Source organism: Ptychodera flava (assembly GCF_041260155.1).
Source record: "Ptychodera flava strain L36383 chromosome 23 unlocalized genomic scaffold, AS_Pfla_20210202 Scaffold_23__1_contigs__length_28996876_pilon, whole genome shotgun sequence".
In the NCBI taxonomy this organism is placed as follows: Eukaryota; Metazoa; Hemichordata; class Enteropneusta; family Ptychoderidae; genus Ptychodera; species Ptychodera flava.
In genome coordinates, this window is record NW_027248277.1 from 19,690,125 (window position 1) to 19,704,782 (window position 14,658).

The following is a 14,658-nucleotide window of genomic DNA, read 5'->3' on the forward strand; positions in this document are numbered from 1 at the left end:
AGGCAACATTCTATTTTGATGCAAACTTAAACATATGACTACCATGCAAATGAGCAAAACAAATCTCAAAACTAGTTAAAAATTCTACACTCCATTTTTATGACCTTAAACGTTTGCAGTAAGATGCATGCTGTTCATTTAAAACTTGAATAAATGACTAATACCTAAATGGTTACAGAAATACGAAAAAATATCCAAAATTAAACCTTCATACTACTTAATTGGCTGAAAGTTTTATATTTTCAACTTGATTCAATATTCCAGTTTCTGTGCAAATTTAAGATTGTTCAAATAAAATTAATAAGATGAGTAATATGCAAGTGAGCAAACTTCATTATGAAAAGGGTCAAACTTGTCATAAAAGGCACTGAGACAGCTAGTACTCACTTTTTGTCTTCAGTATTTGCCAACGATGTCCACAGTCTACAAGTTTTTTGCAGCAAAGTTGAGGGAATCACATATGCAAATGCGCAAAACAGATTGTCAAACAGTACAATCTCATAAGCTAATTACTGAACTTATCACAATCACTGACATAATTTTCTACGTGCAAAGCTTTCTAAATGCAGTAAAAGGCGAATAATTACGGAATTCTCCCGAGTATTTGCTGTATTTCCACACATCGTTCTACTGATGGGCACTGCCATTAGTTATATTTTGTATACAGGGTTCCCGCATCCACTTAATATTGAATGTCTCAGGAACTTTTCTTTTTTGATATTAAGAAAACTTAAGCAAAACATGATGCAATTTGACAAATACTAGACAAGGGCACAAGCCTTTGCCTTCAGACAAACCTACTCAAATGTCCTTACAGAGCTTATATGGTAAGTCGGTGATATATGTACTTATGTATGTATGTATGTATGTGCAGGTGTACGTCAGTCGATCCATCCGTTCACATCAACTCAAAGACCACAGCACCTGCCATCTTAGTATTACAGGTGCACCATGTCAGTGTCAAAAATATGCAAATGAGGTATAAAAGGAAATCAAGCAGTAGCTTGTAACAGGAATTTTTCCAGTAGTATGTTCACGTGTTTCTTTTAACAACATAATTCTGAGCAATAATCCTATCAAACGCAATTTTGACTGCATGTTTAAACACTTCAAAATAACCATTAAATGATGCCATTTTTATTTGTAATATTCAGAATTTTCTGTCAGGCAGTGTTCTCTCTAGAGTGTGTGTTCGTATACAAATACCCTGAAAGTAACTTGTGCACACCATGTCCCTTTTATGGTGGGATCTTGAAATATTGATACATGCACATACACTGTATTGCTACTTATCATGGCCTTCTGCACCATGATTAGAGTCTATGATGTAACATCACAGTTGTAGTTGATTTAACCAACTATCCTCCTTGGTACGGTAAATGACATGACATAACTAGCTACATATACCTATCTGCAGAAAGATTTGCTAAAGCTAAAAGACTATAAACTAGACTTTGCCTCCACATTACAAAACTGTGTTTGAGTTTTTACAAATGAAGAGTGATTTTGTAAGCTTCTAGATGTAAAAAAGCACTTAAAGAGAAGGCTGTCTTTTCACACATCCTTACCCAGGATTATTCAGAAACTGAGAAAAGGATCACATATGAAGTCTGAAAAAACCCTAGCTCACTTGAATAGTTGAACATCTAATTGAAATAACAATTACTATGGTGGCAATCTTTTGACAGAAACATTCAATTTATTCAAGGAATGATATTGCTGAAATGTTGCTTTGACAATTGCTCTCTCACACTTTCATATATTTTAGACGTACATTTGAATTTTGTATTTACAAGTAATGCCTTGAATTTCATGAATTTCTGCACAAAAACTGAGACGTATTGGAAATGACACTTAGCAGGTTTGCCTGATGAAGCATGATGTGACAGAAATCAATTGTTACTACCAGGGAATATCACCATGTAACCCTCCTGCATGGAAATGATACTGACATCAGGTCAAGTAGCTACCGGTACACTGACATGGCGTACCGTTTAAAGGGCCAATATAGCCGTAACTTTCGATGATTGTTTCAATATTTTTGTTTAGTATGGCAATTTCTACATCTTGTTCCACCTCAGTGCATGTTAAAACATCTATTATACCAGTACATTGATAGCGTAAATAGAGCGATCTAGATTGGTCGAGACATGAAAAGAACCGTGGTAGCCTATATCGGCAATATACTATGGGTGGCACACACTCAAGCTCTCCAAAATCCCTTTTTGACTTTCCATGCCTGAATGCCAATATACTGCTATGATATAATAGCAATAAATCACACCCAGCGGAGGTATACCACTCGATTTTGACCAGCTCACTCTATATATGCACTCACTATCGCTTGTGCATATATGTCGTGAACTGGTCAAAATCTCGTGGTATGCCATCGCTGGTGTGCTTTATTCAACTTGCCAACCCAGCATCTATATATATAGCATGCGCTGTTCTTGTTTACATTTGAATTCTGGTCTGGACAAGAATTCGCTCATCAACAATAACAATGCGGTCTACACATGTATAGGCTGAGTTGACAAGCTGAATACTGTATATCTTGACATGCTCTGGGAATTGGCACAAGAAGCTGTAGTTGGCATTAAAAAACAAAGAGTGAAAAAATCTCTAAAAGTTACAGCCTCTTGTCCTTCAACAGTGCTTTTACTACAAATACTCTATGCACACCAGATAATGAGGCTGCTTGCAAATGGCATCCATAACATATCATTACAGATAGCCTTTTCGTAACATCTTTTGACCATGCCATTTAAATACAATATGGTAAAAATTTCATCTTGCAATTATATCTGGATTGAAATCTGTGAGAAATGATGCATTTTTTGGAGACATTTGACATTTGGTGACCTACTGAAAGTAAAAGTTACAAAGACTAAAGATTCATAAAGAGAATTCTGATCTGAGGCTGAGCAAACAACTTCAGATGTATTCAAACAAATTTAGCACAGTGTGGTACAGTAAGGAGAGCATGCACCCTACTTTTTTTCAACTCAATTGAATTTTCTTAAAAGTATACAGTCACCTCTAATCTAAATATGCCCATATCTGGTCAAAGGGGCGTTCCTTGGTATTCAAAATGCTCTGTGAGGGCGCCATTTTTAAAAAGCGGCCACCCGCTTAAAATCTGTGATTGGTTAGATTTTCTGTTTCCATGGTAACTGTGGCAAAATTGGAAAAGGTGCCAGTATACCTTTAACTTTGTGAGTGCACCAAACTAAAATATCCAATGCAGCTATAGCATATTACATTCTGAGTGAAGTGCACAGAAATTACCAACATCCTTGCACTATTTTTCTACTTCTGCACAAAATTGCGAGGTCAACTGTACTCATATTAAAAATACATTTCAACTTGAAATAACGCCAAAATATGAAACAAACTTATATGTAACATTAAATAAATGTGTATGAATGAACACGCTATCATAATTTTCACTGGGAATTTGGTGCTTGGGATTGTGTCACTGACACTTGATTCATTTGCCAGTGAAAAAATAGAATCTATTGCAATTTGAAATTTTCATGGGATTTTCAATTAGAAAATTTCGTCTATCTCTGAAAATAGTGAAATCCCAGTGAATAATTAATGTTTTCATAGTGGTATGTTCCAACAAACGCTGACGACTGTTGTAAACCCTTACGGAAAATTGAGATCTACATCTAGTCCACATTAGATCTACAGTAGACTTTATTTTAATTGGGCAGTAGATGAACTGCTTCATCTACTTTTGTGCATACTAATGAGGTCATAGTTCAGAGAGTAGATGAAATGTAGACAAAATGTGGATGAAAAATTAGATGAAATGTAGATCTCAGGTAGATGACATGTAGACAAGATGTAGATCTATTGCTTCGTCTACTTTTGTGCATATTAATCATCAGGTCATAGTTTAGAGAGTAGATAAAATGTAGATGAAAGGCAGACACGATGTAGATGGAATAAATTACGTATAAGATGCATGTAGCTAAGACAAAGAACTAGAAATTAGTGAGGCATGGAGATCTTGCAAAAGTGTTAAAAATGAAAATGTAAGTATGTTAACATGTCAATCAATTTTTAGACTTTAAAAATTGACCGATGGCCATGGTGTAGCATGGGCTAGAGCTGTAGTTCATGATGAGTATCACAATATTGCATATCACAACAACATCCTCTTGATGTAATTTGGTGGCAACTTCACTGAGCACCATGGTATCGATGGACCTTTGCATAAGATATCTCACGCTGGAAAAATCAATCATTCAATGACCGATCATGAGTGGTATTCAGGTCGAAATAGAGAGTAGAACATTGTGCATGCTTAGGCCTACTCAAATTTTTCAAAATCTTTCTCAACTGTACATACATCATTACATGATTAACAGAATAAACTGCATACAAAGCATTTCAGTACATTCAACGACGCTTTATTAAAAAATTTAGAACTGAAATATTCTACATGTTACACAATCAAAATTCATATGGTCGTGGTATTAAAACAGGCGATCAACAAACCTTGCCTACCTCAAGCTCACGGGCCTACCTTACAAGTTGCATTACGATTACCGCAGTACCAGTACTTGCAGTGTAGAGGCACTGCCATTGTCAAGTTATCGATGTCTCAACCCGATGTAATTCTCGATCGGAACACTTTCTATGCATATCAGAATTGATGTCACATTGTTTCCAAGGTGTGCAGATGACGAAAATGTGCTTGAAAAATAAGATTTGTTGAAGTACGAATGGTGAGCAGGCTGGCTTCTCTCCCCGATATGCATTGATATGATGAACCGTTGAAAACATGGCGCCTTCTGATTGCGCATGCGCATAAGGTCAACTCTCACAGTTGACCCGGAAATCGAAGCCAGTCACAAGGTCATTTGCTCTAAAAGAGCAAGAGGTGGAGGCTGAAAGGTGGTGGGGAGATCAGTCCATGCGCGAACTCTTCATGAAAATGCAAGAAAATACGTCGCTCAGGTGAAGAAATTACTTAAAGCAGTACTGGTAATTTTAAAGCTGACTCGTGTTATGCATGTGTACTGGAATGCCATTGCCAAAATAACACTGTAACGTAGTCTTATCTGTTACGTGGCAATGATAACAATGTCAATACAATTATTTGTAAGTTGACCGAGAGATAGGGCCGTGGCTGCTGATTTTCACACGATTCAGCAGTGACTTAATGATACTCAGAAAGTTTTATACGAGGATAGTTTTGATTTTATTTTTTACAATTAAAAGCAGCTGGGATATCAAACAGGTTCGTTTGATTGTTTGTTGGATATGAAGCCGAGGAAATAAAGTTGCAGTTAACAAATAGCTCACTTGCATATTTATGAAGTTTTGTAATAGTCACATAACTAAAAAAAAACAACTTATGAATTAGATCAGTGTCCGGCCCGTGGTTAGATGCTACTGTATTGACCAATCTGAAGAAAGTATCAATGAAAACATTGATTTTTTTTATTCTTTTTATTGTGATTCACTTAAAGTCACTTTTTCAAAATTAATTACTGGATAATCTTTGCATTTTAACTTTACCACAAAATTGTAGTTTGATCCCTGTGATATTTTGCATTTGTGTTTCTCGAGTTAAACAGGAGTGCCTTAGGATGAAATGAAAATTAATTCACTAATTTCTTCTCTCTATTGTTGTACAGTATATATTCAAATGTAAGGTAAAATGTCTTGTCTTTTACTCGTGCCTTCTCGCATGGAGCCTGCAGTTTGCCAATCATAGAATTTGAAGAGATTGGATTGTTGGACATAGTATACAGCAAGAAACAATACATTAGATTAAATGTAGACAAGATGGTGATTTTTGAATTAGAAGTAGATGAGTCTTTGTTTGCCTAAGTGAATTTTGTAGATGAAACTCCCTTAGATTATATGGTAGATCAGTGTAGATCAAGCGTAGACGAAGTTAGTGCAAAATGTAGACATAGTCATGTCTGGTGTGGACAATATCTGTAGACAAAGCTTCATGTAGACAAACTGCTGTGGCTGTTCATCTACAAAACCCTCATGTAGATCTACATAAAGTCTACTGCAGACGGTCCGTAGATCTACTCTCATCTACTGTGGACATAGGTTTTCCGTAAGGGCAAGATAAAAAGTAACAAATATCACTAATGTCCAGGGCTCTAACCACTACCTGCCACAATAAACATAGAATATGCAAAACAACATAGTTCCTCTGAATGTCTACTGTGACCCATGTCAATTTCAAGTACTTGCTCGACACCTCAATGCATGTTAACCCTTTCACACAACCATGGTTTAGCTCATATCCATTGTTATCAATGTTGAGTGTGGACCTTTTTACAGGGAAATGGGGATGGACAGGTTTTAAACACTCATTTGCAACATTTTTGACACTGATATGTTCATTTGACAACGTCACATCTCAACCCCTGCATCTACCTGTACACCAAATAATGAGATGGTAGCTTTGGTGGTATGGAAGCTTTTGTGTGTGATGGACATACATCCGCACATACATACCCACATACATACAGACATACAGACGTCACCGACTCACCATATAAGCTCTTTTGGTATTTATAAACATACCAAATATGAGCTAAAATCAAAAATCAGAATCATACAATAACATAATTTTCTGTATCTACATTGAACAAGGTTCTGTCACTTTGGTAAGTTAACATGGTTTTATCAAAATGAAGAAAATAATGACATAGCACATACAATGTACTATGGAAACAATGCATTGATTTATATAAAGACTCAAATTCCTTTTAAAAGGGTCAATAACTGAACTTTTGATAATTTTTTTTCACCATTTTCGTTTTAATGGAAATTACAGTTTCTTGTTATGTTCCCCAAAGCATGTTGAGATACATGTGAATTCTGATCTGGACCAGACTTGATACTCAAAACAGTAACAGTTCCTTTTATATGTATAGGCACAGGGTTGACAGGCTAAGTAGTTGGTGTTTCAATATGCTTTGGGGAGTAGAACAAGAATGTGCAATTAAAATACAAAATAAAAGTAGTAAAAAAAATCGCCAAAAAGTTACAGCCACTGGCCATTCAAAGCAATAACAGATTCTACAAGTGCCTGGGGAGTCTAACTCAATGCCAAATATGCAAACTGTTTTATCATTATATTGTTCTGGTGGTTTCAAAACTAACGACGTATAAGGATCAACACGGTGTCAGAATGACAGAATTTTCAGTAGATGTCAATTTCACAACATCAATGTCCGTGAATGTTGAAATACAAAAAGGAAACATAAAGGTTAGTGATTACTCTCTTCCTGCAAATTCGTAAATTTTCTTCAGCTTGTCAGAAATAAGCCTAGATAAAATGAGGTACAAGTGTACGAGTTGATGCTGGTTTTACAAGTATATGATATGTGTATGAATATTGATCACCCATACTTCAAAATTGTGAATTACTTTCCAGATAAACACTAACTGTGAATTACTCCATTCATTTTAGTTCATGATAGACTGACCAGATTATTACATCAAAGTGAGATTTGTTTGCATGTTTACGTTGGTCAGCAAACGGGGAATTCCAAGATAAAAAAATATTGTCCATTTCACATCTTCTCCTGTGTTAATGATTTATCATTCACTGTTGCTCTGACAACCCTGTTACACCAGTGCTTTGTTGAACTATTTTCCTCCAGTGTTGTTGGCCATGTACACAAGGGGACAAGATTGGACGGGTTGTATTGCAGCAGTTACACCCTTGTCAGTGTTCACATATATGGTCAGGGTAATCTATCAATTACTGTAGACAACAGAAACATTGAACCATCTCAGATTTGAATCACCATTTTCGCACTGTTGGCCATCACCATGGTGACCATACAATTGTCATATAGTGGCTGTTCAGAGCAGAGTGAGCCTTGAGACTGAAAACTTAAAATGCAGACTTTATGTAAAGAAACACTTAATCATGATCTTGAATAATCAAGAAAATAAATTGGGGGTCACTTTGAAAACTTTGGCATCATATTTGACATTACTTGAGACTGCAAAAAGATCATTCACTCCATGGATGTCAACGTCACTTCACACAAGCAGCAGACCAGTATATATAGTGAAAGGTTTTGTGGGCATGAATATCTGTCCTTGAGGCAACTCTACCTGAATGCAATGAAGTTAAAGACTGTACAGATTGACAGTGAACTAAAAAGGGTTAGTGGCCAAATTTCTTTCACTTTATGCTGACCATTTCTCTCTGTCTTGGTTTCTATGAAACCACTTTGGTGGTCATATATTGTAGTTGCAACTCAAAAAGTATTTTTTGTCCCTCCAACTACTTCATACATTTCTATCATGAGTGTAATAACAGGAAGGTATGTGTATGATAACAGACCTTGATATCATTTTGAAACTAAAAGACCCCACATGATTATGAGGCATCATTTTAAAAGTGGTATAGCCACAAACTGATGACATCAAATCGCCGTACACAAAATACAGCCGCCTTGTAATTATGGCACTGTGTATTGTGTACAGCGATTTGACGTCATCAGTTTGTGGCTATAACACTTGTAAAATGATGCCAAGTATGAAATTGGTTGGGAAAGATGTAATGAAGATTTCCAACCCCTGCAGTTAAACACAAGGATCTTGCAAAACCTTAACACTGATGTGAAAAGAATTCCACGGTTAACTTAGACCTCAACTGGCTATAAGGCAAGGAGCAGATAATAAAACTGGTGAACTGTAGCGATGTGGATGGATGAAACACATACAATAAACTTAGTGTAAAAACAAGTGTATTTGAATTCATTATTGCGATGATAGTACATTACATTGACAAAGTCACAGAAATTCAAAATGTTTTTGTCGGTACTTCAGTAAAACATGGACAAGAGTGTGAAGATATTGAATATCGTTGTTGAACAAAACTTCAGTAAAACATAGACATTTGTGAACAGAACTTCAGTAAAACATAGACATTTGTGAAGAGATTGAAATAGTTGTTGAGTTTCTGCTGGGAATCCACAAGTATGTGCATGGCAATGACAGTGAAATGGTTACATGGACACGTGACTCAGAAGTTTGACTTCACAATGATGGATATGTTGTGCTTTCATTGATTTCAGCCTGTGATGGCTGCTGAAAATGCAAAGTCCAGCGAAATTTTACAAGTTAAAAATATTTAAACAAGTACAAACCTCAAAGCAGCATGAGTTTTATCTCCACTAGCAGGAGAACGAAAAGATACTGTGCATTTCTGCCATTGTTCAGATGGCACTGATTGGCTATGAAAGGTCACATGATCAACAAATATACAAATACAGTGCACATAGCATTGCCATATGTAAGACGCATGAAAATAGGAAATTGCTCTTTCTTTAAGCATACAGATGACAAGGATTGGCTGAAAATGGTCACATGATCAACAAATATGCAAATACAATGTTGACCTTGCCATGTGTGAGACCAATGGTATTAGGAAAGTGTTCTGACTGCCACCATACAGATGACAAGGATTGGCTGAAACAGGTCACGTGATCAACAAATATGCAAATACAATAATTGACATTTCAATGTGTGACACACATGACATTAGGAATGCACTGTTACTAAAAGCACTGTGAGATGTTGGCTGGTCAAACGACGATAAATCATTAAAATCACATACACTTATCAGCAAATATCTCCATGTAAACAATTCAAAACGATCTTAAGAATTTAAAAAAAAAGTGTTTGGTCATGGTATTTCCACAGTTTTTCATCACTGACATTCTGTGACTATCAAAATCGTGTAACATCCAACTGGATATCTTCTTGCACATCCTGTCAAGTCCGTGCATCACAGTCACAAGTTTCCATTTGTCCAGAGTTATCAACGGCGACATATTCCACAGTAAAGCAAAGAATACAGCAAGAATCAAGATTTCCAAAGGGAGCCCTCAAGACACCCACTGGAAGTATTTATCATTTTCTTTCAAAGTTTCTCTGATTCAGTACATTAAAGTTAATGATATGTTCTCTCACATTCTGAAATTAAAATGTCCAAGTGGCTTGATCAAATGTGACTGCCACTCACAACTTTGCTAATGGAATTTAAGTCTATATGCTTTGATTTCCATTGGTTCTATATAAAGAGCTTCTGACAGTTGAACTTGGCCTTTTTCATACATCATAGTTAACGATGTTGCTGTCGCCTCCTCTATTTGCACATTGTCTTCTGTAAATAAATCTCCCAGTGTCACCTGAAATGTAAACAGAAATTTTTGATGCAACACTCATCATCACAGAAAAGATTGTGTAAGAACTCACAGAAAAAGCTACTGCAACTTTTCCACAGCAAGAATTGTTGAATAATTTTTTCACTTGAATCATTCTTGGTTATTTTATTAACATACCATGCAAATTATTAGGATAATACCCCCGTGTTTCAAAAATTGCCAATTGCAACGACTTTCTGACTTTGTCTCATCCGTCCAGAGAGAACATGTGACTGTATGTGAGTACATGTCACATACTAGTAGTCAAGATTGTGTCAGGAGGGATAGGCAGACAAAAAATTTTACTTTTTGTTTTCAGATATTTGTTTTCTATCATTAAGAAATTATTCTTAAGAAAATCTTAGAATATTGATAATAATACCGTGGAACGCCTGGAGATTGACACAAACAGCACATATTGTTTCAAGATAATGTATTCACCAGTGTACCCACTGCAGGTAGGTGAAAGATTTTTTTTTTGAGTCAAATTCAAGAAAACTTGACTTGCTGTGAATCACTGGCATGTGTGGTGCAAACAATACAAGCAAGTCAGTAGTTGTAAGCATAGCGCCCTCTATCATCATATGCTTTTCTTGATTCCTCAAACTCTGGCCTGAGTCAGCAAGAAGCAATGAAAACAACACTGACTGCACCCTCTCCCATCGATAAAATGGCAAGACAACTTATTATTAGCATGTACTATCGCCTGGGGTGTATTTTAATAAGGCAACAAAAATTGACTTTGCCACTAAAAGAGTTAAGTCTGCATCAACTTTTGAATGAAAGCAGTATCTGAAAATGACTTACTTGACCCTGATTTGTTGAACATGTAAGAGTTGTAGCTGGATATTTACAATCAAAACCAAGTCGATGTAACAGTAGAAGAGCACCATCGCCAGGTACCGATTCACCCTCCCTCATATCGTGGAGATGGCGTAGATTTAGAAGATGTACGTCACATGATAGCTGCTGCGTCAATGGTGCGAACTCGGTGACGATGTCAGCATCCATTAAGGTAGGTAATGTTATCAGTGGATTGTTGAGAGTTTGACTGACTGTATGACTAAGAAGAGATGGGTACCCTGTAGGAACTGTTGACGTCTGCAAAAACAAGATACAAATAAAGATTAGATACTCACCTCCTTTCATAATACTGTCACAGGTTTGACCCTTTCAGCACAATGGTTTGGCCTTAACCCATGGTTATCAATGGTGAGTGTGGACCTGTTTACAGGGAATTGAGGGTGTACATTTTCACAGTGATATGATAAGATCATATTCGTACATGGTTGGTATTGACAATTCATAATAATCACTCAATGCCCTGATACAATAACACCACAGTTGTAGTTTGCGTGAAGTGTTATAATTTTTATATCAAGGTAGAATGTGCCTCAGGGACAGATATTTAAAGTCTCAAAATTTTATGATGCTTTTCTTGTCTACCACTTGTTAGGGTTCATTTTGAAGCTCATGTAGTAACTTTACTTTCCACAGACTTATTTTTGTGAAAATCATTGCAATTGGGTGATGTAGTGTACGATGCAGTGTACGACAAGGCATTCAATAATCACTTGCTACTGTTAGCCAAAAGATACATCTATGCCATGAAAATGAAACAGAATAAACCACACTTTGCAGCTTTTATGTTGCAAGTGAAATTCAACTACCATCTAGAGTACGAAATAGCTCTGGAAAAAGACAAATTAGAGAGACATTGCAGCAAATGGATTTCAATTTTACACAAAATTGTAGATAACTAAGCACTGTACTTCATTTTAATTTAAGTTACTGTTACTAAAGAAAATGTTACCAATAAAACAACTTAAATACAAAAAAACCACTATACTTCTGATTTTTTTAGAACTTTGACTAATAAAAATAATTATTTCACAATAAGGTTATTCACAAAACTCCTTAATTTATTTCCAAGTTCATCATACAGAGGGGTTATCAAAGACACATCGTGTCAAGGACAATACCACTGCTGTACTATATCATCGGATATTAACTCAAGCATTTTGTGTATAACTTTACAATGTAATCCTGAATGTGAAATGCAAATAGGACTCACTGTTTGTGTTGCATCTGCACCTCTTCTTTCAAGTAATAACTTAAATAAATTTGGTGTTCTTTTATTATCTTTGACTCCCTGTTGCAATCCCCTGTTGTCGTCTTGTTCTAGTTTTCTGTCCAGGAATACATCCAACCAACCTATGGTAGAATACATTTAAAATTAATATTCATTCCTTCAGATAACATACATGTATCACTCTCTGTCCTAAATACAACAGGTGTAACTCTTGTTTATGGATCAACATTGTGAAAATATCATCAAATTAGCAGCTTTAAGAACAAGTCACTGTCAACGACACAGTCCCCACTTGGTCGATGAATTTAAAATCCACCGACGGAAATGATGGTCATATTGGATCGTATCACAAAACAAATTAATGTGCATATGTATGACATAGGGAGTAATCCTTGTACCAAGATTGAATGAAATCGCTCCAGGCATCTCTGAGAAATTTGCGTGAACGGATGCATGGACGTACAGACATGATCAAATCTGTAAGTCCCCCCGGATGACTAGTTAGCATCTTTAGGGAGCCGTCATTATTTACGGCCTGGGGGGGTCGGAGGAATTGCTTTCGAAACTCCAAAATTTCGAGTAACCCCCCCTGCCAACCATGACGTGTTTGAGTAACCCCCCCTCTCTGCTACAGAAAATTTGAGTGACCCCCCCCCCCCCCCAAAAAAAAAATTGGAGAAGTTAAATATCTACACACTAAAATGGATTGCTGCTGCACAGGCCCTGTACAGACCCTGATTAAACCCTGTGGTATAGGTCTTTGTCGGAAGGAGGTTCCAATTGCTGTGGAGGGGGCTGATAGTCCGGGGTCAATTGTCATTCCGTGTGTTTTGAGTGAAGATTTTTGCCAACCTAGCTCATCGATTTACTTAATGGCCAAGATTTTCAAAAAACATTGTTGGCATTTTTTCTGACAACTCTGAAGGTCATTTCAAGGTCATTTCTTAAAATCAACAAAATCAGCTATTCTTAGCTATAAAAGGATTTTTATGCCCAGTTTGCAACAAAATTATTTTTGGAAACATGCATTTTGTTATGGATTATTCCTTATAATCATTAAAATTTAGGTTTGTTGAAAAAACGGCTATTGCATTAAGAATATATAGAACTACTTTACCAAAGGTCAATTAAAGGTCAGTATGAAATTTCTTTCGAATTTTTCCATATTTTAAATATCACATTGATTTTCCATATCTTAAACATCACATTGATTATCTTGTCTACAATTTCAGATTCATAAAACTTATACAATAGTCTCAGGAAATCAGATGTCTAAGGGACTGGTCAGATTCTTTGGCCTTGGGGGCGGTGGATTCAGGGGGTCACCCTGTTTTTGACTTTGGTGATAAAGGGGGTTACCATGTTATTGAAATGCCGAATAGGGGGGTCGACACGGGCTCATACTTGCCTAAAATGCATCTTGCCAGCAACAAATTTCATCATTGAGTTGCATTTTCCGAGTGCATTTTGGGCGCGTAACTTTAATAATAATAAGACATATTTTTGAGAGCTCCCCCTCCCCCCCCAACAAGCGCGAAACTTGCATATATCAGATATATATATCAGAGATATCTTATGTTTACTGATTTTCGGCGCGCCCAGTTACTTTAAATTTCAAACATATTTTTCAGCACGCCCTTCATCCGTATGACTTTCATATATCACATATATCAGAGATATCTGGATGTTTAATATTTTTCGGCGCGCCCTTAGGGTGCAGTATTTTAATGTATCAGATATATGTCAGAAATATCTTGATGTCTGTAAATTGAAAGTAAGTTTGCAAAGTGTACATGCACTCAAATTTCACAAATTTTACATTTTGTCTTATAACAGTTCTGAAGATCTGGTTATGCATAAAAAGAGTGGAATACATTCACAGCTCATTCAAAATACTGTATTCAAACTTTAGAATTGACACTTTTAAGGTCCTATCTTACAACTGACATGACAACCACCTTTTATTTTACCTTTGTCGTGCACAGGGGGTCACCCTGTTTTCAAAAGTTGGAAAAGGGAGGTCAGCCACTTTTTGACACCGGCAAAAAATAATCCACCCCCTGGCCGAAGAAACTGACCGGTCCCTAACATTTCCTGTCAAAGGTCAATGACTTTTAATGCCATAACTCTAATCTGAAGAAAGTTTAGCTATAAAAGTAATACCATCACACAATTCCATGTTCCTTACGTATTGCCAAATATGAGTCATGTACTTCTCCAAGGTTAAAAAACGCTCTTTCAGCAAGTCCAACAAGGAAAAAATTCGATATCTGCAGCAAGCATGGTGGTATTGTCATTACCGACATTTGCAGATCCAGTCTCACACAATGGGTGTAAGTCTGCATTTGTGTT

General features: G+C 36.4%; 1 protein-coding gene across 1 annotated transcript in view; it reads right to left on the bottom strand.

Annotated features, from left to right (window-relative positions):
- Positions 1-8,736: 8,736 nt before the first annotated feature.
- Positions 8,737-14,658, bottom strand: part of LOC139123815 (alpha-mannosidase 2x-like) — a 37,907-nt gene continuing 31,985 nt past the window's right edge. The window contains 3 exon segments of the mRNA XM_070689967.1: positions 8,737-10,199; positions 11,022-11,315; positions 12,289-12,428. Coding sequence (XP_070546068.1) covers positions 10,041-10,199; positions 11,022-11,315; positions 12,289-12,428 — 593 coding nt within the window. The 3' untranslated portion in view covers positions 8,737-10,040.